This window comes from Mobula hypostoma, chromosome 6 (genome assembly GCF_963921235.1).
Source record: "Mobula hypostoma chromosome 6, sMobHyp1.1, whole genome shotgun sequence".
NCBI classification, from domain to species: Eukaryota; Metazoa; Chordata; class Chondrichthyes; order Myliobatiformes; family Myliobatidae; genus Mobula; species Mobula hypostoma.
In genome coordinates, this window is record NC_086102.1 from 4,244,958 (window position 1) to 4,269,635 (window position 24,678).

The 24,678-nt window shown below is 46.5% G+C and overlaps 1 protein-coding gene across 1 annotated transcript in view; it reads right to left on the reverse strand.

Moving 5' to 3' along the window:
• Positions 1-4,565: 4,565 nt before the first annotated feature.
• Positions 4,566-24,678, reverse strand: part of trappc10 (trafficking protein particle complex subunit 10) — a 130,457-nt gene continuing 110,344 nt past the window's right edge. Inside the window, 6 exon segments of the mRNA XM_063050211.1 lie at positions 4,566-5,406; positions 6,227-6,421; positions 13,235-13,412; positions 13,772-13,939; positions 17,712-17,838; positions 19,093-19,193. Of these exon segments, the coding sequence (XP_062906281.1) occupies positions 5,162-5,406; positions 6,227-6,421; positions 13,235-13,412; positions 13,772-13,939; positions 17,712-17,838; positions 19,093-19,193 (1,014 nt within the window). The 3' untranslated portion in view covers positions 4,566-5,161.

Genomic DNA, 24,678 nt, shown 5'->3' on the forward strand with positions numbered 1-24,678 from the left:
TTGCATGACCATACACTTCCTGACATTGTATTTCATCTGTCGCTTCTTTGCCCATTGTCCTAATCTGTTTGAGTCCTTCTGTAGCCTCTCTACTTCCTTAAAATACCTGCCCCTCCACTTGTCCTCATATGGTCTGCAAACATTTCAACAAAGCCTATGGAACAGCTGCCAGCCAGAAAATCTCCCTCTATTCCCACTCTTTGCCTTCTGTCAATCGGCCACAGCTTTATCCATGCTAGAAATCTTTCCTGCAATACCTCAGGCTTGTAGATTGCTTCGTAGCGTCATGTGCAGCACCTTGTCAAAGGCCTTCTGAAAGTCCAAGTACACATCAACCAGCTTGTTATTTCTTCAAAGAATTCCAACAGATTTGTCAAGGCAAGATTTTCCCTTGAGACGATTTTATGTTTGAATCTGGAGAAAATTAGAAGTAACCTTTATGATTCTTCATTTAAATTTGAACAGATTTGGGGACCTTTTATTCGATACTTTCATTTAATGTAATACATACCCTTCTTGTTTTTTTTTTCACTGTTTTTAATGGAGGTCGGGATTGAGGACGTGATTTTAAGTTTAACTCTGTTTGGTTTCAAGTTAGCCCATTGCTTTGCTTTGCTTTTAGTTAGTTGCACGGTGGGTTTTTTTTTGGGGTTTTTTTTTCTTTTTTTTCCATTGATATATATATAAAATTTAGTATACTATTATGTTATCTTGGTTTTTTATGTTTAAATTACATTGTTTGTAGTATTTTTTTTGGTATTGATACCTTCTGGAATTTTATTATATTTTAACATTGTATTAATGTTTATATGGTTTACCTTTTTGTATACTTATTCAATAAAAAGATTTAAAAAGAAAAAGATTTTCCCTTGAGGAAACCATGCTGACTATGGCCTATTTTATCATGTGCCTCCAAGTACCCCCAAATCTCATCCTTAATATTCGACTGCAGCATCTTCCCAACTAAAGAAAGACTAATCAGTCTATAGTTTCCTTTTTTCTGGTGCTCTCCCTTCTTGAAGAGAGGATTGACATTTGCAATTTCCCAGTTTTCCAGAATCTAGTGATTCTTGAAAGATCATTACTAATGCCTCCACAAACTCTCAGCCACCTCTTTCAGAATCCTGGGGTGTACACCGTCTGACCCAGGTGACCTGATATCCCTTCAGACTTTTCTGTTTCCCAAGAACCTTCTCTCACATACTTCATGCCCCCTGACACCTGGAACTTCCACCATCCTGGTGGTGTCTTCTGCAGTGAAGACGAGTACAAAATACTCATTCAGTTTGTCGGCCACTTCTGTGTCCTCCATTACTACCTCTCCAGCATCATTTTGCAGTAGTATGATAGCCGTTTTTGCTTCTCTTTTACACTTCATATATCTGAAGAAACCTTTGGTATGTTCTTTAATACTATTAGCATGCTTACTTTCGTGTTCCATCTTTACCTTCTTAAAACTTTTTTTAGTTGCCATCTGTTGGTATTTAACAGCTTCCCAATCCTCTAACTTCCCACAATTTTTTGCTGTATTAAATGCCCACTCTTTGGCTGGCTTTTATGTCAGCTTTGATTTCTCTGGTTAGCCATGCTTGTGTCACCTTGCCTTTGGAATACTTCTTCCTCTTTGGGGTGTACATATCCTGTTCCTTCCAAACTGCTTCCAGAAATTCCGGCCATTGCTGTTTGCTGTCATCCGTGCCAGTGTTCTTTTCCAATCAATTCTGGCCAGATCCTCTCTCATGCCTCTGTAATTCCCTTTACTCCACTGTAATACTGATACATCTGACTTTAGCCCCTTCTCAAAACTCTGGGCGAATTTGATCATATTATAATCACTTGCCCTGAAGGGTTCGTTTACTTTAATCAATTCTGGTTCATTCAAAACACCCAATTCACAATAGCTGATCTCCTAGTGGACTCAACCATGATCTGATCTAAAAAACTACCTTGGAGGCGTTCTTGAAAAATCCAGCACCAACCTGATTTTCCTAAACTACCTGCATATTGAAACCCCCCCCCCCATGACTATTGTAACATTGCCCCTTTGACATGTATTTTCTTTGTCCCGTTATAACTTGTAGATCACATCCTTACTACTGTTTTGGGGTCAACTCCCATCAGAGTTTTTTTTTCCCCTTGCAGTTCTGTGGCTCTATCCACAATGATTCACCACCTTCCGACTGCTATGTCACCTTTTTAATGATTTGATTTTTGTTTACCAACAGAGCAATGCCACCCCCTCTGCCTTCCTGCCTGTTCTTTCGATACAATGTGTATCCTTGGACATTAACCACCCAGCTCTAAGCTTTCAGCCACGATTCAGTGATGCCTACATCATCTTACATACCAACCTGTAACTGTGGTACAAATTCATCTACCTTATTCCGTATACAGCACGCATTCAACTACAACACCTTCAGTCCTGTGTTCACCCTTTTCGATTTTGTCTTAGGAGGAGAATTAAGCTTTTTGGCCCAGTAAGCCTGCTCCACAATTCATCCATGGCTGATTTATTATCCCTCTCAATCCCATTCTCCTGTCTTCTCCCAGTAACCTTTGATACCTTGACTAATCAAGAAGCTATCAACCTCCACTTTAAGTTTACCCATTTGCTTGCTGTCCCCAGCCATCTGTGGCAATGAATTCCATAGATTGATTAAGCCTGAAACATTGACTGTTTATTCCTCTCCATAGATGCTGCCTGACCTGCTGAGTTCCTGCAGCATTTTGTGTCTGTTCTGGGTTTGCAGCAATGGCAGAATCCCTTGTGTGTATCATCTGGACTTCCTCTGTAAATGTCACACTCTGTTCGACAGGCTTTCCCTGTTTACTGGCTTCACGTATTCCGCTCTGGGATGATCGTTCTGGACAACATGCAGACAAAAACCTGCCACAGTATCTCAGTACACGTGACAATAAATAAAGCAAATACCAATTCAACCACTAACTTCTCGCACTGTTACAGAACAGCAAACCAAGGAAAGGCACGACACCAGGGTCAGGTTTTCAGCATATTGATATAATGTTCACAGTTCAGTGAGCAAACATCATCAGACTTGTGATTAAGGAGGAAATATACAGGGGTCGATACTCTGAAGATCAGACGGTGCGCTGTCCGCACTGACTACCCTCTCAGCGAGCTGACAAACCACGTGCGTCGCTGCGTCGCACTCTCGGACTGACGGGGAAGGGGGGCAGTGGAGTGGAAGCTTCACAGCTCCTTGGCCAGCACATCACGGCAACCAAACAGCCTCAGGTCCCACTACCCAAGCCTCAAACTTTATATTACTTTTCATAGACTTATATTTATATAATTAAATGTGGCTGATAAATTAGAATACGGTAAATAAATTAAAGTTAACCCAGTTAAACAGACCAAGCCCTGTTCACTGTTTGAATCCAAGGGATCAAGAAGGGGGAGAAGAGCCCCGCTGTGGTCCCCCGGGTCAGGTGGGACGGTACAGCCGGGGGGGGTCTGCACTCCCACGGGAAGTGGGGGGGTCTGCACTCTCACGGAAAGGGGGGGGTCTGCACTCTCACAGGAAGTGGGGGGGTCTGCACTCTCACGGGAAGGGGGGGTCTGCACTCTCACGGGAAGGGGGGTCTGCACGGGAAGTGGGGGGGTCTGCACTCTCACGGGAAGTGGGAGGTTCTGCACTCTCACGGGAAGTGGGGGTCTGCACTCTCACGGGAAGTGGGGGGGTTCTGCACTCTCACGGGAAGTGGGAGGTTCTGCACTCGGGGGGTCTGCACTCCCACGGGAAGTGGGGGGGTCTGCACTCTCACGGGAAGGGGGGGGTCTGCACTCTCACGGGAAGTGGGGGGGTCTGCACTCTCACAGGAAGGGGGGGTCTGCACTCTCACGGGAAGTGGGGGGGCTGCACTCTCATGGGAAGGGGGGGTCTGCACTCTCACGGGAAGTGGGGGGTCTGCACTCTCACGGGAAGTGGGAGGTTCTGCACTCTCACGGGAAGTGGGGGTCTGCACTCTCACGGGAAGTGGGGGTCTGCACTCTCACGGGAAGTGGGGGGGTTCTGCACTCTCACGGGAAGTGGGAGGTTCTGCACTCTCACGGGAAGTGGGGGGGTCTGCACTCTCACGGGAAGTGGGGGGGTCTGCACTCTCACGGGAAGTGGGGGGATCTGCACTCTCACGGGAAGTGGGGGGATCTGCACTCTCACGGGAAGGGGGGGTCTGCACTCTCATGGGAAGTGGGGGGGGTCTGCACTCTCACGGGAAGGGGGGGTCTGCACTCTCACGGGAAGTGGGGGGGATCTACACTCTCACGGGAAGGGGGGGTCTGCACTCTCATGGGAAGTGGGGGGATCTGCACTCCCACGGGAAGTGGGGGAGTCTGCACTCTCACGGGAAGGGGGGGTCTGCACTCTCACGGGAAGTGGGGGGGCTGCACTCTCACGGGAAGTGGGGGGGTCTGCACTCTCACGGGAAGTGGGGGGGTCTGCACTCTCATGGGAAGTGGGGGGGTCTGCACTCTCACGGGAAGTGGGGGGGTCTGCACTCTCACGGGAAGGGGGGGTCTGCACTCTCACGGGAAGTGGGGGGGATCTACACTCTCACGGGAAGGGGGGGTCTGCACTCTCATGGGAAGTGGGGGGATCTGCACTCCCACGGGAAGTGGGGGAGTCTGCACTCTCACGGGAAGGGGGGGTCTGCACTCTCACGGGAAGCGGGGGTCTGCACTCTCACGGGAAGTGGGGGGGCTGCACTCTCACGGGAAGTGGGGGGGTCTGCACTCTCACGGGAAGTGGGGGGGTCTGCACTCTCATGGGAAGTGGGGGGGTCTGCACTCTCACGGGAAGTGGGGGGGGATCATGCAAGGAGACTGTACAGGTCTTGAGTGCAAGGACGTGCCTAGTTTGGGTAGATGCAAAGCTGAGCGTCTCCAGGTTTGGGCTGGGTTGGAATGGGGAGAGTTACACCACAGGAGATCAATTTCTGTGCACTGAAATTCAATCACAAATATTTTGGTGTGACGTTTACAAAGACCAAATATAATTACAACAACCCAGTACCGCTCCCAATATACAGATAGATTTACAGTCTGAGGGGGCTGCTCACACCAGCAGTAACGCCAGCGATCACAACCGTTGTCGCGGTGACTACACCCCAGGAAACGCAGGGGCTGTGCAAACCCTCGGCATCATGTGACGTTCACCTCCAGCATGTGATCGTCCTGGCAGGGGAGAACAAGGATCTGGCAGCAGGCACTGGCGTTAAAGACCTGCCCGGTGCAGAAGGGAAGAAGGCGAGGCATTGGCAGCCCTCTGTGTTCACCACTGCCTGAGGAGTGGGTGCTGCCTCGACTGCGCAGGCTGCTGCTCTCCACCTGCTCATCTGTGTTCTTGTCCAAGGACAAAGTGTCGTTCTCCATCCAGCTGTCAGCGGCTGCAATCCAGAAAACAAAATGGCTTCACCATCAGCACAGCACTGAGTTACCGCGACATCTAAACCGTACCCCAGTGTTATATAGTGTCAGACCCGTCCCCACCGGTGCCGTACCCCGGTGTCACACAGCGACAGACCCGTCCCCACCGGTACCGTACCCCGGTGTTAGCGACAGACCCGTCCCCACCGGTACCATACCCATGTCACACAGCGACAGACCCGTCCCCACCGGTACCATATCCTGGCTTTTATGTGTGGCTTAGCTACTCAGCCCGGCAGAACAATTTCTACTGAGAGGAGAAGGGGTAAAGTTGGGTTTTTTGCAGCTTAAAACTGGTCACTTCAGGCAGCTGGGGTTTGTTTGCCATGGTTGGCATGTCTGATCTCAAACCTCTGCTTCCTTGCTGCTACACCCACTCAAGGGGAAGGCTTCAGGAGTAAACCCAGAGGGAAAAATTTGGAACTGGATTGCCTCAGGGAGTGCCACATTGAGTTCAACGCTGACTGGCAACTCCAGCGATGCCGCTGGTGCCAAACTGTATTGATCTCCGCTGTTGCTTTGGATAGAGAGGAGAAGCCTGCTACATGGGAACATCTCCATATCATCCTGCCCTGACCTGCATATCACGTAGATAGCTCCAACACAACATCCATGGTTGACCCAAACAGATAGGCCTAATGGAGCGCTCTTAAATGTCGTCACCTCCCCTCAATCATTAAACCCCTTCCCCACTCTCCAACACTGGGTCTAGATCTCCACTTATCCACATCCATCTGCCCTTCTCCACTCTCTGACACTGGGCCTAGGATCTCCACTTACCCGTATCAACCTGCCCTGACGGACAGGCCTGGAAAGGAAGATATTTGAAGAGTTTGATGTCCGGAAATGGCAGGAACCCGGCGAACAAAGGCATCACCTCCATGTGGACTTTGTGAGTGGCGCGGGCGGCCACTGGCATGGTAATGACCCCAGAACTCTTGCCACACACAGCCCAGTTACTGCTGTTGTCAACAACTGCAAGGAAAGGACAAAGTGGTGAAAGAAGAAAACTGCAGAGATCTTCCTCTGCAACTGGATCCTCAACACAGAGCATACTTCAACCAAGTACGTTAATGAAGACAAGGCAGAGGATGCGGTCTACAACACAGTACGTTCATGAAGACAAGGCAGAGGATGTGGTCTACAACACAGTACGTTCATGAAGACAAGGCAGAGGATGTGGTCTACAACACAGTACGTTAATGAAGACAAGGCAGAGGATGTGGTCTACAACACAGTACGTTCATGAAGACAAGGCAGAGGATGTGGTCTACAACACAGTACGTTCATGAAGACAAGGCAGAGTATGTGGTCTACAACACAGTACGTTCATGAAGACAAGGCAGAGGATGTGGTCTACAACACAGTACGTTAATGAAGACAAGGCAGAGGATGTGGTCTACAACACAGTACGTTCATGAAGACAAGGCAGAGGATGTGGTCTACAACACAGTACGTTAATGAAGACAAGGCAGTGGATATGGTCTACATGGACTTCAGTACAGTGGCCCACAGGGGAGGTTGGTCAAGAGGAGTCAGTCACTTGGCATTCAAAATGAGGCAGTAAACCGGATTAGACATTGGCTTCATGGGAGAAGCCATGGAGTGATGGTAGACGCTTGCCTCTCTGACTGCAGGCTTGTGCACCATAGGGACTGGTGCTGGGTCTGTTGTTGTTTGTCATGTATATCAATGATCTGGATGAAAATATGGTAACTGAACCATAGAAAACCTACAGCACAATACAGGCCCTTCGGTCTACAATGCTGTGCCGAACATGTACTTACTTTAGAAATTACCGAGGGTTACCCATAGCCCTCTATTTTACTAAACTCCAAGTACCTGTCCAGGAGTCTCTTTAAAGACCCTATCATATCTGCCTCCACCACCGCTGCCAGCAGCCCATTCCACGCACTCACCACTCTCTGCATAAAAAACTACCCCTGACATCTCCTCTGTACCTACTTCCAAGCACCTTAAAACTGTGCCTTCTCATGCTAGCCATTTCAGCTCTGGGAAAAAGCCTCTGACTATCCACACGATCGATGCCTCTCATCATCTTATACACCTCTATCAGGTCACCTCTCATCCTCCGTCACTCTAAGGAAAAAAGGCCAAGTTCACTCAACCTATTCTCATAAGGCATGCTCCCCGATACAGGCAACATCCTTGTAAATTTCCTCTGCACCCTTTCTATAGATTCCACATCCTTCCTGTAGTGAGGTGACCAGAACTGAGCACAGTACTCCAAGTGGGGTCTGGCCAGGGTCCTATGTAGCCGCAACATTACCTCTCAGATTTTAAACTCAATGCCAAGGTTGATGAAGGCCAATGCACCGTATGCCTTCTTAACCACAGAGTCAACCTGCGCAGCAGCTTTGAGGGTCCTATGGACTCGGACCCCAAGATCCCACTGATCCTCCGCACTGCCAACAGTCTTACCATTAACACCATATTTTGCCATATTTGAACTACCAAATTGAACCACCTCACACTTATCTGGGCTGAACTCCATCTGCGACTTCTCAGCCCAGTTTTGCATCCTATCAATGTCCCACGGTAACCTCTGACAGCCCTCCACACTATCCACAACACCCCTAACCTTTGTGTCATCAGCAAATTTACTAACCCATTCCTCCACTTCTTTATAGAACCATAGAAACTACAGCACAGAAACATGCCTTTTGGCCCTTCTTGGCTGTGCCAAACTATTTTCTGCCTAGTCCCACTGACCTGCACACGGACCATATCCCTCCATACACCTCCCATCCATGTATCTGTCCAATTTATTCTTAAATGTTAAAAAAGAACCTGCATTTACCACCTCGTCTGGCAGCTCATTCCATACTCCCACCACTCTCTGTGTGAAGAAGCCCCCCCTAATGTTCCCTTTAAACTTTTCCCCCCTCACCCTTAACCCATGTCCTCTGGTTTTTTTCTCCCCTTGCCTCAGTGGAAAAAGCCTGCTTGCATTCACTCTATCTATACCCATCATAATTTTATATACCCCTATCAAATCTCCCCTCATTCTTCTACGCTCCAGGGAATAAAGTCCTAACCTATTCAACCTTTCTCTGTAACTGAGTTTCTCAAGTCCTGGCAACATCCTTGTAAACCTTCTCTGCACTCTTTCAACCTTATTTATGTCCTTCCTGTAATTTGGTGACCAAAACGGAACACAATACTCCAGATTCGGCCTCACCAATGCCTTATACAACCTCATCATAACATTCCAGCTCTTATACTCAATACTATGATTAATAAAGGCCAATGTACCAAAAGCTCTCTTTACGACTCTATCTACCTGTGACGCCACTTTTAGGGAATTTTGTATCTGTATTCCCAGATCCCTCTGTTCCACTGCACTCCTCAGTGCCTTACCATTAACCCTGTATGTTCTACCTTGGTTTGTCCTTCCAACGTGCAATACCTCACACTTGTCAGTATTAAACTCCATCTACCATTTTTCAGCCCATTTTTCCAGCTGGTCCAAGTCCCTCTGCAGGCTCTGAAAACCTTCCTCACTGTCTACTACACCTCCAATCTTTGTATCATCAGCAAATTTGCTGATCCAATTTACCACATTATCATCCAGATCATTGATATAGATGATAAATAACAATGGACCCAGCAATGATCCCTGTGGCACACCACTAGTCACAGGCCTCCACTCGGAGAAGCAATTCTCTACTACCACTCTTTGGCTTCTTCCATTGAGCCAATGCCTAATCCAACTTACCACCTCTCCATGTATACCTAGCGACTGAATTCTCCTAACTAACCTCCCATGCGGGACATTGTCAAAAGCCTGACTGAAGTCCATGTAGACAATATCCACTGCCTTCCCTTCATCCACTTTCCTGGTAACCTCCTCGAAAAACTCCAATAGATTGGTCAAACATGACCTACCACGCACAAAGCCATGTTGACTCTCCCTAATAAGTCCCTGTCTATTCAAATGCTTGTAGATTCTGTCTCTTAGTACTCCCTCCAATAACTTACCTACTACCAACGTTAAACTTACTGGTCTATAATTTCCCAGATTACTTTTCGATCCTTTTTTAAACAACGGAACAACATGAGCCACTCTCCAATCCTCCAGCACCTCACCTGTAGACAGCGACATTTTAAATATTTCTGCCAGGGCCCCCGCAATTTCAACACTAGTCTCCTTCAAGGTCCGAAGAAACACCCTGTCAGGTCCCGGGGATTTATCCACTTTAATTTTCCTCAAGACAGCAAGGACCTCCTCCTTTTCGATCTGTACAGTTTCCATGATCTCACTACTTGTTTCCCTTAATTCCATAGACTTCATGCCAGTTTCCATAGTAAATACAGACGCAAAAAACCTATTTAAGATCTCCCCCATTTCCTTTGGTTCCACACATAACCGACCACTCTGATCTTCAAGAGGACCAATTTTATCCCTTACAATCCTTTTGCTCTTAATATACCTGTAAAAGCTCTTTGGATTATCCTTCACTTTGACTGCCAAGGCAACCTCATGTCTTCTTTTAGCCCTCCTGATTTCTTTCTTAAGTATTTTCTTGCACTTCTTATACTCCTCAAGCACCTTATTTACTCCCTGCTTCCTATACATGTCATACAACTCCCTCTTCTTCTTTATCAGAGTTGCAATATCCCTTGAGAACTAAGGTTCCTTATTCCTATTCACTTTGCCTTTAATCCGAACAGGAACATACAAATTCTGCACTCTCAAAATTTCTCCTTTGAAGGCTTCCCACCTACCAATCACATCTTTGCCAGAGAACAACTGTCCCAATCCACGCTTTTTAGATCCTTTCTCATTTCTTCAAATTTGGCCTTCTTCCAGTTCAGAACCTCAACTCTTGGACCAGATCTATCCTTGTCCATGATCAAATTGAAACTAATGATGTTATGATCACTGGAACCAAAGTGCTCCCCTAAACAGACTTCCGTCACTTGTCCTAACTCGTTTCCTAACAGGAGATCCAATCTTTCATCCCCTCTAGTTGATCCCTCAATATATTGATTTAGAAAACTTTCCTGAATACATTTTACAAACTCTAAACCATCTAGACCCCCAACAGTATGGGAGTCCCAATCAATGTATGGAAAATTAAAATCCCCTATCACCACAACTTTATGTTTCCTGCAGTTGCCTGCTATCTCTCTGCAGATTTGCTCTTCCAATTCTCGTTGACTATTGGGTGGTCTGTAATACAATCCCACTAATGTGGCCATATCTTTCCTGTTTCTCAGCTCCACCCATAAGGACTCAGTAGACAAGCCCTCTAATCTGTCCTGCCTGAGCACTGCTGTAACATTTTCCCTGACAAGCAATGCTACTCCCCCACCTTTCATTCCTCTGTCTCGATCACATCTGAAACATCGGAACCCTGGAATATTAAGCTGCCAGTCCTGCCCCTCCTGTAACCAAGTTTCACTAATTGCTACAACATCATAATTCCACGTGTCAATCCACGCCCTCAACTCACCCGCCTTCCCCGCAATACTCCTAGCATTGAAATATATACACCTCAGAAGATTTTTACCACCACTCACAACCTTTCTATTAGCGGATTTGCTTGAGCTTTTAACATCATTTATTTTCACTCCAGCCACACTGTCAGCTCTGGCACTCTGGTTCCCATCCCCCTGCAAATCTAGTTTAAAGCCTCCCCAATAGCATTAACAAACCTCCCTGAAAGGATATTGGTCCCCCTGTGGTTCAAGTGTAACCCGTCTCTCTTGTACAGGTCCCACCTGCCCCAGAAGAGGTCCCGATTATCCTGAAATCTGAAACCCTGCCCCCTACACCAGTCCCTCAGCCACTTGTTCATCCTCCAGAGCATCCTATTCCTACCCTCACTGGCACATAGCACAGGTAGCAATCCTGAGATTACCACCCTTGAGGTCCTGCTTTATTCAGGTCATTTATAAAAATCACGAAGAGTAAGGGTCCCAGAACAGATCCCTGAGGCACTCCACTGGTCAATGACCTCCATGCAAAATATGACCTGTCTACAACCACTCTTTCCCTTCTGTGGGCAAGCCAGTTCTGGATCCACAAAGCGAGGTTCCCTTGCATCCCATGCCTCCTTACTTTCTCAATAAGCCTGGCATGGGGTACCTTATCAAATGCTTTGCTGAAATCCATATACAATACATCTACTGCTCTATCTTCATCAATGTGTTTAGTCACATCAACAAAAAAATTCAATCAGGCTCGTAAGGCACGACCTGCCTTTGACAAACCCATGCTGACTATTCCTAATCATATTACGCCTCTTCAAATGATCATAAATCCTGCCTCTCCGGATCTTCTCCATCAACTTACCAACCACTGAAGTAAGGCTCACTGGTCTATAATTTCCTGGTCGATCTCTACTCTCTTTCTTGAATAAGGGAACAACATCTGCAACCCTCGAATCCTCCGGAACCTCTCCTGACCCTATTGATAATGAAAGATCATCGCCAGAGGCTCAGCAATCTCCTCCCTCACCTCCCACAGTAGCCCGGGGTACATCTCATCCGGTCCCGGCGACCTATCCAACTTGATGCTTTCCAAAAGCTCCAGCACATCCTCTTTCTTAATGTTTATATGCTCAAGCTTTCCAATCCGCAGATCAAGTTTGCGGATGCTTGGGGGTGCACTGGACAGTGAAGAAGATGCTCAAAGCTTGAAGTGGGATCTGGACCAGCTGGAAAAATGGGCTGAAAATGGCAGATGGAATTTAATGCAGACAAGTGCAAGGTATTGCACTTCAGTAGGACAAACCAGGGTAGGTCTTAAACAGTGAATGGTAGGGCATTGAAGAGTGTGATAGAACAGAGGGATCTGGGAATACAGGTCCATAATTCCTTGAAAATGGCATCACAGGTAGATACGGTTGTAAAGAGAGCTTTTGGCACATTGGCCTTCATAAGTCAATGTACTGAGTACAGGAGGTGGGATGTTTATATCGAAATTGTATAAAACATTGCTGAAGCCTAATTTGGAGTACAGCATGCGGTTTTGGTCACCTACCTACAGGAAAAATGTAAGTAAGGTTGAAAGCGTGCAGAGAAAATTTACAAGCATGTTGCCAGAACTTGAGGACCTGAGTTATAAGGTTAGGACTGAACTTTTGTAAGATAAAGATGAACTCTTGACCTCACAATCTACCTCACTGTGACCCTAAACCTTATTGTCTGCCTACATTGCATTTTCTCAATAACTGTAATACTTTATAGGTTAACCCACTTGAAAGGGTTAACGTATGAGGAGAGTTTGATAGCTCTGGGACTGTATTCGCAGGAATGAGGGGAAATCTCACTGAAACCTATCAAATATTGAAAGACCTAGACAGAGTATCCTAGACAGTGGAGGAGATGTTTCCTATAGTGGGGGACTCTGGGACCAGAGGGCACAGCCTCAGGATAGAGAGACATCCACTTAGAACTGGGATGAGCAGGAATTTCTTTAGCCTGAGGGAGGTGAATCTGTAGAATTCATTGTCACTGACAGCTGTGGAAGCCAAGTCCATAAGACCATAAGACAAAGGAGCAGAAATCGGCCATTCGGCCCATCGAGTCTGCTCCGCCATTTTATCATGAGCTGTCATTGGATATATTTAAAGCAGAGATTAATGGGTTCTTGATTAGTCGGGTTATCAAAGGCTATGGGGAGAAGACAGGAGAATGGGATTTTGGGGGATAATAAATCAGTTGTGATGGAATGGTGGTGCAGACACGATGGGCCAGATGGCCTAATTCTTCTCCTATGTCTTCTGGTCTAAGTGGGAGTCCTGTGATGAGGCTTACCTTCATACATCAGCCTGGTAGTACAGTAACCATCGGACTCGGAGAGAGCCTCATCTCTGTCCCCTTCGGTGAGTTCGGAGAGCCGGACGATCGATACCTCCAGACTGCACAGTGTCCCCATCTTACACATGTCCAACCCCAGAGGGGGCGAGATATCCACCTTCACATTGTACAGGGTCTGGGGCAGAGCACAGCGGGTTACGGTGCAGTAGGGACCAGAGGGGGGAGGAGTGAAACAGGAGGGTGGGGGAGAGGATGCAGAGGGGAGGGGGAGGGATTGCTGAGGGGCGGGGACGAGGAGTGAAGGTAGAGGGTGCTGGGGAACAGAGTGATCTGGTGTAGTGCATAGACGGAGAGACAGGGACAATCCTTGTGCTTAGTAGGACAAGTGGCCCGGTGAGGACACGGGTACCCCAACGGTGGACTGTGTGTATATGTCTACACGTCCTCAGAGTTAGTGACCCAGCAAAGAGTGCCACCCCTCGGGAAGTTACCCCTTCGCCACCCTGACCGATTCGGGAGAGCACAGACACTTACGCAGAAATTGTCGAGCCGGAACTCGTAGGTGTAGGGTTTCATCGAGTCATGTTGCTGCCCGTCCAGAGGGCTGAAGTTCACACTGAACTGGGAGGACAGGCTGGGTCCCGGCTCCCCGTCCCACCGCAGCTCCCAGAGGAAGAATGTGGCCTGTCTGCTGTACACGTGCTGAGGGGGGGGGGGGGAGTCACAGGAATGGGTGAAGGTCAGGTTGACGTTCAAAGTAAATTGATTATCAAAGAACATATATGTTGCCACCTACAACCCTGGGATTGTATATGTGTGGGCACTCACAGTAAATAGAAAAAACACATTATACACAAGATGGACAAAGAATCAGACTGCAGAAGATAACAAATTGCGCAAATACAAAAGAAATAAAGAATAATAATAAATAAATAAACAATAAATAAATATTGAGAATATGAGATGAAGATCCTTGAAAGTGAGTCCACAGGTTGTGTGAACAGTTCAGAGATGGGGTGAGGTGAGTGAAGTTATCCTCTCTGGTTCAAGACCCTGATGACTGAGGGGTAATAACTGTCCCTGAACCTGGTGGTGTGGGTCATGAGGCTCCTGTACCTTCCCCCTGATGGTAACAGCAAGAAGAGAGCGTGGCCTGGGTGGTGAAGGTCACTGGTGATGGACGCTGCTTTCCTGCGACAACGCTCCGTGTAGACGTGCTCTCAATGGTGGTGAGGGCTTTACCCATGATGGACTGAGCCATGTCCACTACTTCCTGTAGGCTTTTCTGTTCAAAGTACGGAATGGATCAGCAGCACCCTCCCTCCGACCCCCTCCCCCCACTGCACCGGACACAATCCCACGCTCCAATCTGCCCCTCAGCATCCCCCCATCCCAGCCATGGCCCAGCGCACAGTGCTTCACAACCCTCCAGTCATAAAAACAGTAAAGAAATAGGCCCTTCTGCCCATCTAACCCATGTCGAACTATTAACCTGCCTCACCCCATTGATCCACACCTACACCATAGCCCTCCTAACCCTCCTACTAAACCTCCTCGACACCTTCTCCAAATCCTCAACCTCCTTCCTGTAAGGGGTGACCAGCACTATATGCAAGTATGCAGAGTAGCCTAACCAGAGTTCTAGAAAACTGCAACATAATTTCCTGACTTTTCAACTCAGTGCCCCAACTATTACAGGCAATTGTGCCATATGACCTTAACTGTGTACTATCTCTTAACATTTGACCATTCCAGGTGCAACCCTTCACTTCTGCCCGGGTTAAACTTCATCTGCCATTTCTCTGCCCGTATCTGCAACTGACTGCTGTATTCTTTGCCAGTCTTCCATGCTATCCACAACATCACCAATCTTCATATCATCTGCAAATTTCTAACCCACCCACCTACATTTTCATCCAGGTCGTTTATACACATCACAAACAGAGGTCCCAGTACAGATCCCTGCAGAACATCACTTATCACAGACTTGCAGCTAGAATAAGTCTCTTTGATCACCACCCTCCATCTTCTATGGGCAAGTCAGTTCTGAATCCAGACAGCCAATTCACCATGGATTCCATGCATCTTAATCTTCTGGGTGAACGTCCTCTTAAATGTTGCAATCAAGCACTTCCACTAGCAGCTCATTCCACATTCACACCACCCTGAATGAAGGAGTTCCCCCTCACGTTACACCATAAGACATAGGCCCATTTGGCCCATTGACTCTGCTCTGCCAGTCCATCAAGGCCGATTTATTACCCCTCTCAACCCCATTCTCCTGCCTTCTCCCCGTAACCTTTGTTGCCCTAACTTATCAAGAACCTATCAACTTCCGCTTTATATATACTCAATGACTTGGCCTCCACAGCCGTCTGTGGCAAAGACTTCCACAGATTTATTACTCTCTGAGTGAAGTTGTTCCCTCTCAGGTTCCCCTTAAATATTTCACCTTTCTCCTTTAAACCATGACCTCTGGTTGTAGTCCCACCCAACCTCAGTGGAAGAAGCTTGCTTGCATTTACCGTCAATAACCCTCATCATTTTGTATACCTGTGGGGAAGTGTCCCCTGGTCCCAGTCCAATCCTCCTCCCTGACACAGTGAAAAGACAAGTATTCAGGGTCAACTTGTCACTGGCTTATTTTGTCCCATTTACTGAGATACAGTGTATGCAATTGAGGTGGATCACTTTGCACAATTACATCCAAGATTCAAGATTGTTTAATGTCTTTTCCTGTATTGGAGAATGGAATCACTGTTACTCCAGATCCAAAGCAACACAAAAAATACACAATAAAGCAGTGAATATAACAAATAAATAAGGTAACTGAAGTACATAGATTGATTGTATGTCCATAAAGTGACACTAGATACAAGAGTGTCTGTACATAAGGTGACTCTGACAGGAAATGATAAAGTAGTGGTGGTTGGGGGTGTGGAGGGGTGGGTTAGTGGGTGGAGGTGGTGATCAGCCTCACTGCTTTTGAGTCTGGTGTGGATGCTACGTGGCCTCCTCCCTGAGGGGAGTGGGACAAACAGTCCCTAAAGCAGGTAGGTGAAGTTACCGGCCATTTTCCAGCACCTTTCTGCGTAAATGTCCTTGGTCAGAAGCAAGGTCAGGTTTAATATCACTGTGAAATTTGTTGATGACGGGCAGGTCTGTGCTGGTGACACATTAGACAGTTCTGACTACCCGTCGTACAGCATTCCTGAACACTGCAGTGCACTTTCCACACCAGGCACTGATGCAGCTTGTCACAAATTTCACAGTCTATAATCTCATTCTAATTCTATCCCATTGTTACAAGACAACAAGATGGGTCTTGACCTCACAATCTACCACAATATGACCTTGCACCTTATTGTCTGTCTGCACTGCACTTTCTCTGCAATTACAACAGTTTATTCTGCATTTGGTTATTTTCCCCGCAACAACCTCGAGGCACTGTTGTGGTGAAATGCTCTGAATGGATGGACTGTACTCACCCCACTTGAAGTAACGTGAGCAGTTTTGGGTTTTTTATCTAAGAAATGATGTGCTGGCTTGCAGAGGATCCAGAGGAGATTCATGAGAATGATTCCAGGAATGAAAGGGTTAATGAACAAGGAGTGTTTGACGGCTCTGGGCCTCTACTCACTGGAGTTTAGAAGAATGAGGGAGGAAATCTCATTGAAACCTATCAAATTCTGAAAGGCCTAAACAGGGGGGACATGAAGAGGATGCTTCCAATAGAGGGGGAGTCTAGGACCAGAGGGCATAACCTCAGAATAGAGTGTCCCCTTCGAACAGACATGAGGTGGAATTTCTTAAGCCAAAGGATGATGAATCTGTTGGATTCATTGCCTCAGATGGCTGTGGAAGCCAAGACATTGTGTGAATTTAAAGCAGAGTTTGATAGGTTCTTGGTTAGTCACGGTGTCAAAGGAGAAGGCAGGAGAACGGGTTGAGAGGGATAGTAAATCAGCCACGATGGAATGGTGGAGCAGGCTCAATGGGCCGAATGGTCTAGTTCTGCTCCTGTGTCTCATGTTCTTGTGTGAGTAATAAACCAGACGGCCGCAAACACAAAACTAACGGTCAGTCCATTTCAGGTCAGTGGTGTGGATATGGTTGCTGGGTAGAGTTACCAGCTGAGGAACTCTGTTGAATGTACCAGAAGGATGCATTCAGATTGGGGTATGACACAGTGGGGTTATCACCCTCAGCCATGGAGGAAATCCGTTTGGCTGTGTTCACGACATTTAAACATGAGCTTGACAATTATATTTGAACTTGATATCATCACTCCTGGGGAGTGGGAGAGGTTGGCACTGTCCGCTAACCGAGAAGGAGACCAGCAGGGAATGGGTGATCTTGGAGCAGAGCGTGGCAGATGCCCACCCCATAGGACGTGGGAGCCGATGTGATCAAAGCTAGTCAGTGATGGGCACAGGCGCGGGCGCACACTCTCCCTCCCTCCCTCCCTCCTTACCTGCTGCTTGGAGGAGTTGAGGGATACAAAGTCCAGGTGTGAACTGTTGGCCAGGTCCACCAACTGAGGATCAAACAACTGGAAACCCACCTCAGACAGGTTGTGAACACACACCTGTAGATACTTCCTGTGAGGGGGACGAGGGGGAAGGGGAGAGGGAGGCAGGGGAGGGACAGGAGGGAGGGAAAGGAGGGATGGGAGGGAGGAAAGTGGAAGAGGAGGAGGACAGGAGAAGAGGGGAGGGGGAGGGAGAGTTTAAGAGAAAATAGTTCAGTGCACAGAACAGCACCTACAAGGGAGACAACAGGAACAGCAATCCATCATCGACATGAAAGCCAGCAGGGACAATGTGGTCCCTGTTCTGCAACACTCAGCCAATCAAGATAAAGATGAGCTTTATCTGTTACATGCACTGTGAAACAAAGAGTGAAACGCGCACTGTACGTCAAAGATCACCGCAGTCCGAAGATACACCAGGGGCAGCCGCATGTTTCACCGTGCTTCCAGCACCCACATAGCACGGTCACACTCACTGACCCTAATGTGTACATCTGGGGAATGGGGAATGTGGGAGGAAACCGTAGCATCTAGAGGAAAGCCACTCAGTTCATGGGGAGTACATACAATCTCCTTACAAACAGCAGTGGGAATTGAACCAGACTTGCTTGCGCTAAAGCACTGCGCTAACTGCTACACTAATGAGCTGCCCGCAACTCTCACGCTGTTATGAGGACAGATACAGTCGGTGCTCAGCCCAGTACTACAGCTCGCTGACAGCAGTACTGGGGAGGCTCAGTAGAATTGTAGAGGCGTGGGTGAATCAATCATCACCCAGATACAGCACCCACAGGGTCTAATGGTAACGGCATCCACTTGAAACTTTGCCAACCAGTCCAAGAAAATTATTATCAAAGTACTGATATGTCACCATATACAACCCTGAGATTCATTTTCTTTCAGGCATTCACAGTAAATACAAAGAAACAATAGAACCAGTGAAAACCCGGGTCGTGGGCTTTGCTGTTATTGTCCCTGTTTTTTTCTGTGAGTGAGGAGGTTGAGGGTTTGATGTTATTGTCCCTTTTTTTTCCCTCTGTGAGCGGGGCATGGGGGCTTCTGGGATCTGTGGGTTTTGTTTCTTTGTGCTGTGGGGGGGGAGAAGTTGAAGCTTTTTCTTTCAACAACTCCCATGGTCTTTCTGTATTTCATGGATAACAGGAGAAGACAAATATCAGAGTTGTATTGTACATGCATACTTTGACAATAAAAAGAGCCTTTAAACCTTTGAAAAAGACAAACACCCAATGTGGAATGCTGAGTCCCAATATTCCAATGAGAAGCAGACAGAAGAGAGAGAGATGTCACAGAGAAGCCATGTTACCTTCGTCCCGTCGACAGAAGCGAGTGGCTAGCACTGAAAGGTATGTTGAAGGTCAGAGCGATCAGCGTCGAGTAAATGGACCAGGGGCAGTCTATTGAAATCTGGAATCAAAACACACAAAGAACAAAAGCAGTTATCCATGTGCTCACTGCCCACTGCCTCCAAGTAGGCCCAGTGAAGGAAGATGAGGCACCCACCTCTCTCAGTGCCTGCTGACTGCACTCAGAGTCCCAGTGTGGAGTAATATCATCTCTCTCTCTCTCATGGACAATGGGCTGAGGTAAGGGAATAAGGTAGTGATACCTCTGATCAAGGGTACGTCCAATACATGATTACCAGAAGACCAAAATACGTAGGAACATTCGGCCCATTATGTCTGCTCTGCCATTCCACCATGGCTGACTTATTATCACTCTCTACCCCATTCTCCTGCCTTCTCCCTGTAACCCTTGTCGTCCTTACTCATCAAGACACTATCAACCTCTGCTTTAAATTATTTGGCCTCCACAGCCATCTGTTGCAATGAATTCCACAGATTCATCACACTCTGGCTAAGGAAACTCTTCCTCATCTCTGTTCTAAAGGGATGTCCTTCTATTCCGAAGCTGTGCCCTCTGGTCTTAGACACCCCCACTTAAGGAAACATCCTCTTCACATTCACTCTGTCGAGGCCTTTCAATGTTTGATAGGTTTCAATGAGATCCTTCATTCGTCTAAAAAAAATAAGGACCCTCTCGACCCGGCCTATTCTCTTGTCTCATTACTACCATCAAGGAGGTGGTACAGGAGCCCGAAGACATACACTCAATGTTTTAGGGACAGTTTCTGCCCCTCCACCATCAGATTTCTGTACGGTCCATCAACACTGTCTCACTATTGCATCAGACCCGTTTATTTTTTATATTTCCTATTGTATCTTGCGGTATTTTTTCATCAGGATTTTGAACGTCACCAGACTCTCACAAATTTCTAGAAGTGCCATGGAGAGCATTCTAACTGGTTGCATCACCACCCGGGGTGGGGTGAGGGGGGAGGGGGAGGGGGTACTGCACAGGGTTGGAAAAAGCTGCAGAAAATTGTCAACTCAGCCAGCTCACAGGGCACTATCCTCCCAGCATTGGGAACTTCTTCCAAAGGCAATGCCTCCAAAAGGCAACATCCATCATTAAGGACCCTCGTTACTCAGGACGTGCCCTCTTCTTGTTGCTAACATCAGGGAGGAGGTACAGGAGCCTGAAGAGACACACTCAATGATTCAGGAACAGCTTCTTCCCCTCTGCTATCTGATTTCTGAATGGACACTGAACACATAATCACCACCTTACTATTTTTATTTCCCTCTCTTTTTCCACTTCTTACTTAATTTATTCTATATATACTTCTAATTGCAACTTATAGTTTGTTACTATGTATTGCAATGCACTGCTGCTGCAAAAAACACATTTCATGACGCATGCCGCTGATTTTAAACCTGATTCTGACGTAGCATGGACACCCGGACTAACAGGGCTCAAAAACAATTTCTTTCCCCAGACAGTGAGGCTGATCGACACCCCCCCCCACCACCACCACTACTTTATCATTTAGAATTCACCAAAATTCTCTGGACTCTGGGCAGGTCTCGGTGGATTGGAAGACAGTGAATGTCACGCTACTGTTCCAAAAAGGATGTAGGCAAAAGGCAGGTAACTACAGGCCAGTCAGTTTAACGTCTGTAGTTGGGAAAGTGCTCGAAGCTATCATTAAAGAAGAAATAGCGAGGCATCTGGAAAGGAATGGATCCATCAGACAGACGCAGCATGGATTCAGCAAAGGCAGGTCCTGTTTGACAAGTTTACAGGAGTTCTTTGAGGATATAATGAATATAATAATGGACGTTATTTACTTGGATTTCCAGAAGGCGTTCGATAAGGTTTTGCATAAGAGACTTATCCATAAGATAAGGATGCATAGAGCTGGGGTGATGTATTAGCACGGATAGAGGATTGGTTAACCAATAGAAAGCAGAGAATTGGGATACATGGGTGTTACTCTGGTATCAGAGTAATCAGTGGTGAGCAGTGTGCCACACGGGTCGGTGCTGGGCCAGCAACTCTTCACAATATACATTAACAATCTGGAAGAGGGGACTGAGTGTAGTGTATCTAAATTTGCTGATGACAGTAAACTGAGTGGAAAAGCAAATTGTGCAGAAGATACAGAGAGTCGGCAGAGAGATATAGATAGATTAAGTGAGTGGGCAAGGGTCTGGCAGATGGAGTACAATGTTGGTAAATGTGAGGTCATCTACTTTGGAAGGCAAAATGGAAGGTGAGATGATTATTTAAATGGCAGAAAATTGCAGCATGCTGCTGTCCAGAGGGACTTGGGCATGATTGTGCATGAATCAGAAAAGGTTGGTTTGCAGGTACAGCAGGCTATCAAGAAAGCAAATTGAATGCTGGCCTTCATTGTCAGAGGGATTGAATTTAAGAGCAGGGAGGTTATGCTGCAACTGTACAGGATACTGGTGAGGCCACACCTGGAGCACTGAGTGCAGTTCTGGTCTCCTTACTTGAGGAGGGATATACTGGCTTTGGAGGTGGTGCAGAGGAGGTTCACCAGGTTGATTCCAGAGATGAGGGGATTAGACTGTGAGGAGAGATTGAGTCACCTGGGACTGTACTCACTGGAATTCAGAAGGATGAGAAGAGATCTTCTAGAAAGATATAAAATTATGAAAGGGATAGATAAGAGATACAGGAAAGTTGTTTCCACTGGTAGGTGAGACTTAAACTAGGGGACACAGCCTCAAGATTCGGGAGAGTAAATTTAGGACAGAAATGAGGAGGAACTGCTTTTCCCAAAGAGTGGTGAACCTGTGGAATTCTCTGCCCAATGAAGCAGTGGAGGCTACCTCAGTAAATATACTGAAGTCAAGGTTGGATAGATTTTTGCATAGCTGGGAATTAAGAGTAATGAAGAAAAGGCAGGTAGGTGGAGATGAGTCCATGGCCAGATCAGCCATGATCTTATTGAATGGCGGGGCAGGCTCAACAGGCCAGATGGCCGACTCCTGCTCCTATTTCTTATGTTCTTGTGTTGCTGTCAGCCATCTTATGTACAGACATTCCTGTGTCACCTTGCGGACATACAATCAATCGATGTACATAAGCTATTTTCTGTACTTATAGTTATTCTGTTTCTATTATTAGTGTGTTCTTTATCTGATTGTGTTTTTTGATCTGCATCAGATCCAGAGTAACAATTACTTTGTTCTCATTTACATTTGTGCACAGGAAATGACATTAAACAGTGTTGACTGTTGAATGTTGGAAGGCCATTTAAAGTGTAATATTAGCAAAGCAAACTGTGTTGTCAGAATATCTCCTGATGGAGCAGTTGTTGGTGAAGTTAATCACCTCTGGGGAGAAGCAGTTTGGCATTCAGTTGTTCCCCTCATTAAACCTCACAGTGAAATCTGTACATTGATGGTCCAACATTTCACCAAACTCCCCGTCTTTACAAAAGTCACAGTTTATCGTCTCCAACGGCAACCAGATTATTCAAGCCACACTGGTATTTAAAGAAAGGCATCATATTCCGGTCTGGGAGGTAATATAAATAGGATCATTATAAAGGATGCACAGGGACCGGTTTAATTTATTTAAATTAACCAACAAAGATTTCAGCAAATTTCAAACAAGGCACCGCAGCAGCTTTATTTCTTTAGGAGTTTGAGAAGAATTGGTATGTCACCAAACATACTTGCAAATTTCTGCAGGAGTACTGTGCCGAGCATTCTAACTGGTTGCATCACTGTCTAGTACGGAGGGGCCACTGCAGAGGATCAGAACATGTTGCACAAAGTTGTAAACTCAGCCAGCTCCATCATGGGCACCAGCGTCACCTGCATCCAAGACATCTTCAAAAGATGATGCCTTAAAAAGGCAGCATCCATCATTTAGGACCCCCATCACCCAGGACGTGCCCTCTTCACATTACTACCATCAGGGAGGAGGTACAGGAGCCTGAAGCCATACGCTCAACGTTTCAAGAACAGCTTCTTCCCCTCCACCATCAGAGTTTGCGATGGACAATGAACCCACGGGCACTGCCTCACGATTTTTATCTCTCTTTGCCCTGTATAGATTTTTCATACTTCTTATAGTAACAAAGTAATTTTTCATTAGGAGTTTGAGGAGATTTTGTAAGTCACCTGTGACAGGGTCCTGAATTACCCTGATGAACTGTGCTTTTGAAGAGGGGGAGAGGGGGAGAGAGAGAGCGAGAGAGAGAGAGAGAGAGAGAGAGAGAGAGAGACGAAGACTAACTGTTGGACTGTCACTTTAAGGCACGAGAAAGAACTGGCTAATTTTTGGATTTCTGTTGAGTTGGAGAGAGAGATGGCACTGAGCAGTTTATAAGTTGCTATGGTGACCGAAGGCGGCGTTATTTGATGGACACTCGATGCTACGATTTTCTGGCAGCATGTTGATACTTCCCAAGGACATTTGCCTGCTTGCGATTTTCTTACACAGAGAAGAGAAGGAGGAGTTATTTGAATGACAGCTGGTGCTCAGCACGGGAGGATAAAATAGAAGGTCAGATGATAGACCTCAGACACATGTTTTGGACACTGAATGAGCTTTGTTGTGCCCGCAGAAAAAGTGGGTTTTTAGAGGATTGATCAGGCAGATCGATCAGTTGGCTCTTATAGTGAGAAAACGGATTGATCTGTGGGGAGTGTCCATGTGTCCAACCTTTGACTTGGTTGATAGCTCCACCACAGAAAACTGGTCCCCTTTGTTCTGGTCACAGTCGGTGATGTTTAAAGGATTTTGGAGGACAACGAGAAGATCGAGGGGATCAGCTCACCTGAAGACTCAAATCTCTCCCTCTCTCTCTCCCCATCACTACTCAACTCAATACCATGAACTGAACTGAACTTTACTCATCGTAAGACTGTATCTTTTTACCACTAGACTTAAAGAAGCTTGACTTTCATATATTTCCACAATTACTGATATACTTACATATATATATCTATATATAATCATTGCTAACCTGTTTGATTTATCTACATTTATATTACTGTATTGTGTAGTTACTAATAAATATCATTAGTTAATAGCAATACTGGACTCTAAAGTGTTTTCCATCTCTGCTGGTTCTTTATTCCTGTCACGGGGTATGTGACACACCAAAGACACTCACAAATTTCTACAGACGTACCATGGAGAGCATTCTAACTGGTTGCATCACCGTCTGGAACGGAGGGGTCACTGCACAGGACTGGTAAAAGCTGCAGAAAGTTGTAAATTCAGCCAGCTCCATCACGGGCTCTAGCTTCACCAATATCAAGGTCATCTTCAAAAGGTGATGCCTCAAAAAGTCAGCATCCATCATTACCGATCTCCATCACCCAGGACGTGCCCTCTTCTCATTTCTGCCATCAGGGAGGAGCTACAGGAGCCTGAAGACACACACTCAACTTTTCAGGAATACTTCTTATTGTAACCGAGGATTTTGTGCATGTTGCTCCAAATTTCCAGCACCTGCAGTCTCTTGTGTGTCCATTAAAAGACTTTTAGACAGATACATAGA